General features: G+C 46.0%; 1 protein-coding gene across 3 annotated transcripts; it reads right to left on the bottom strand.

Annotated features, from left to right (window-relative positions):
- Positions 1-93: 93 nt before the first annotated feature.
- srsf2a (serine and arginine rich splicing factor 2a) lies at positions 94-3422 on the bottom strand. 3 transcript variants are annotated; one of them, XR_005187490.1, is made up of 4 exons: positions 2864-3422; positions 1926-2286; positions 959-1052; positions 94-536 (listed from the first exon to the last, which is right to left on the bottom strand). XR_005187490.1 is itself a non-coding variant. In XM_037691524.1 (4 exons), the coding sequence occupies exons 2-3, from the start codon at positions 3196-3198 to the stop codon at positions 1950-1952; spliced, it is 672 nt and encodes a 223-aa protein (XP_037547452.1). In that variant the 5' UTR covers positions 3199-3212; positions 3325-3422; the 3' UTR covers positions 792-1052; positions 1926-1949. The 3 variants fall into 3 exon arrangements, 2 of the variants coding, with proteins under 2 accessions (XP_037547452.1, XP_037547451.1); XM_037691524.1 differs by lacking the exon at positions 94-536 and having other exon boundaries at positions 792-1052; positions 2864-3212; positions 3325-3422; XM_037691523.1 differs by lacking the exon at positions 94-536 and having other exon boundaries at positions 792-1052.
- Between the last annotated feature and the right edge of the window lie 96 nt (positions 3423-3518).

Here is a 3518-nt window from a genome sequence, read left to right as displayed (position 1 = left end):
GTGATGATTCTGTGGTTGAATCCACAGCTTTCACACTTTATCCCAATCAGGTTTTACACGTTTGAAACTGCTGAGAAAATATGATCAGTCTTCTCTTGTCAAAGACATTTATTTGCATTCATGTAACGCAATTACAAGAAAATTGAGGTTCACAGAAAAATGCAATAAAAAAAAAAATCCCATAAGCAGACACTGTCCCTTGAACGTTTCAACAGGGATCACACTGGACCCATTTTTTCAGAGCAAGCAAGACCAGTTAAACAGTGGATAACTCAGAGGGGAGGTTGGAGTGGGACACAGGAGAGAAGGGTAGAAAAAAAGGACAATATAGGACAGAACACGTAGGAAGAGAAAGGTCACAACACAGGAGGATGATGATCTGCCACACCTTTGAGCTTACAAACCGGCAAACGGCAGCGAAGGGTTGAGCCCCGGAACTGCGCCGGGCACTCAGCACCGCAACACGCCACACCATGTCACCACCGCACTGCATCTTAACAGCTAACCAGCATTACTCAACTGCTACACAACTGCGCCTAGTGCACAAAAGATACACAAGAAAAGGGGTTAGAGTCATAGGAAGGTAACTTAAACCAGACCCAAAAAACAAATTAAAAGACAAGAGAAAAATTGCTTGATAAAGCAAACTAGATGGCTTTTTTTACGTTAAGCCATTTTCCCATAGACGGGCATTAAGAACTGAAAATACTCTGAACAATGAACATGGCATTTTCTCAAACCGCAAATAAAAACTTTCATAAAAAAAAAGTTTAAGCGAAGGGATCTCACTGAATGCAATCCATTTTAATCCAGAAGTACAAATTAGATAAAAATGAAAAGTAGTTAATTTGTGTACATTTTCTAAACAAATCCTCGTCAGTTTTACAAATGCCAAAATTACAGAACTCGTTTAGGCAGATTAGACAAATTAAAATATTTCAGACCAAGATCCAATAACCTTTCAGTCTGCATTCAGGAGTAATCGTAGGGTCCTCTTGCTCAGCGTGAGTCTGCTCCGGGTGTCTTCAGCAAAGGCTCAAAGCATCCGAGATCTGGATGGGAAGACAAAACTCAAGTTATCGAGAGTAAAAACTGAAGTCTGTATAAACACCCTGCAGCTGATCTGAATATTTAAATACACTACTGGTACAAATTGCCCTGACGCTAAACATTTAGAAAACAGGCTTCGTAAAATTAAGCAAATAATCTGCACATTTGTTTACACACCTTTCTTGGCCCAGGTCTCCCCAAACACTAGCTCCAAGAAGAGTGTTACACTCGGGGCATATTTAAAAAACAAACCTCGGGGTCGGCTCCCTCTGTGAGAGGCGGCGGAAACCACAGACATGGGCGGGGGGAAAACTGCTCAGCACATCTGCCTGTGGTCCCCGTGAACGTACCTCACCACACCACCTTTACACACCAACTGACAGCCCGAACCACCGCCATGACGACCTGCTCCATAGCAACCACCGTTGCCTTGGTGACCTGCTCCTTAGCAACTGCCATCTCTCAGCAACAGGCAGGTCACATGGGCGGGTCACACACTAACTGCTCTCACACTGCAACACCCCCATCTCCTCCTCTGTTTGCAAACAGGACTCAGCAGCTTGGAGGAAAGAATTCCACATTTAAGTGAACGGTTTGAGTGAGCATCCCACCTCCCCCCCACACATACAAGCACAAATGTGACTTTTAAACCCCCATTTTAAAAATCGATGGCACCGTCTGCTGCCTGTGTGTGCTTTACATTGACCAAAGAGACATGCAAAGTAAAGCATACACGAAGCTTAAATCGTTTTCTTGTTTTGGTCTAACTTAGACGCATTCTGCAGACTTTGACGCCTGAAGACAAGCAGAAAGGCTGCAGAACACAAAACTGAGACAAAACCAACAGTATAAACCACCCCCCTTCCCATGAATACCGTCAAGATGCGTCCAAGTTCGAGTTAAGGCTCTGTGTTGTTCTCTCCTGGTGACTTAGGCCCGCTCTTGGATTTGGACCTGGATCGGGACTTCGAACCTCTGTTGGAAGCTGGGGTTCTGCTCCTTGATTTGGACTTGGACCTGGAGCGGGACTTGGACCTGGAGCGAGACCTCGACCTGGAAGGAGTCTTGGACTTGTTTCGCCTCGGCGTTCTGGACTTGGACTTTGTCTTGGACCTCGACCTGGATCTGGAGTAAGAGCGGGATCTGGAGCGGCTGTAGCGGTTGCGGCTCCTGGATCGGGAACGGCTTCTGGAGCGACTGCGGCTTCGTCTGCGACGGCGGGGACTGTCTGAGCGACTGTAGAAACAAACAAACCACTTTAGACAAAATGTAAAACAGTTAATGATAAAACCACAGAAAGTGTATTACAGAATTCTTTATTCTTGCCGTCAACCTAAACAGCAGACTACATTGTTTTGTGGCAATATACCAGACCCCTGTAGGAATGTGCAATAGTAATAATAAAATGCATAAATTATGAGTATTGTGCCAATTTTAAAGGTTTTAAAAATTTATTAAGAGACCAATACTGTTTTGTTTTTTAGCTCTGATGTTATTCTGATTTCTGTTTTTATTGTGCCTACTTCTTCCTGTTGTGTTCAAGAACTTTTGGAGCACTATCTGACGTATAAAAAAAAAAGATAAGCTCTATATTGAATTGACAGAATATTTAAATTAGCAATATTCGGTAATTTTCTGCGCATAGGTGTTGGATTAATAAATGAAAAGTTAAATGAACAAATGTATATAATTTGCGTGTATTCCCGGGCAGTGCTGGTGCACTTCCTTCTGCGGCCTTGTCCTTTACTCGACCACGTGCTCGCTTTAACTTACTACTCTAACCGGTTAAAACTAATACATTCTGCGTCCGTACCCTCCGTATCTGCGTGGTGGTCCTCCCCTCCGGCTGTACATGGAGTCCGGCGGTCGTCCGTAACGGGCCATCTGCACGCGCAGCTCCCGCCCATCGAGCAGCGCGCCGTCCATGGCGTCCATCGCGTCCTCGGCGTCGCGCTTGTCGAGGAACCGCACGAATGCGAAGCCCCGGCTCTCCTTGGTGTACCGGTCCCGGGGAATGTAGACGTCTCCCACGCGGCCGTACTTCTCGAAAACTCGTCGAAGAGTCTCGGGAGAGGTTCGGTAGGTCAGGTTGTCCACTTTCAGGGAGGTCATCCCCTCGACGTCTGGCGGCGGCCTACCGTAGCTCATTTTGCAGGTTTACACTAGGCGACGAAACAAACCGACTAAGAATGTAAAACTTCACACACTACACTGCAAAAAAATTTAAACTTTTGGCTTTTAATACTCAAACTATGACTGAAACAAAACTCAGACCTTTTCCGACTATTTTCCTCTGTGGGCTTCGACTGAACCGCGCCGCTTTTCACGTGAAATGGCGGCAGCGAAGCTTCCTTTTCTAGTTCTTCTTTGCGCCAGTGTTGTCCTCCTCTGATTGGCTGTTGGGCCTCCCGCCTCCTCCGCTGTAATTACGACACCGCCCCCTCCCGGCTGGGAGTGGTACCGCACGG

Source organism: Nematolebias whitei, chromosome 17 (genome assembly GCF_014905685.2).
Source record: "Nematolebias whitei isolate Nwh7 chromosome 17, NemWhi1, whole genome shotgun sequence".
NCBI classification, from domain to species: domain Eukaryota; kingdom Metazoa; phylum Chordata; class Actinopteri; order Cyprinodontiformes; family Rivulidae; genus Nematolebias; species Nematolebias whitei.
Note: the sequence above shows the minus strand (reverse complement) of the source record. Positions and strands in the feature narration are given on the sequence as shown.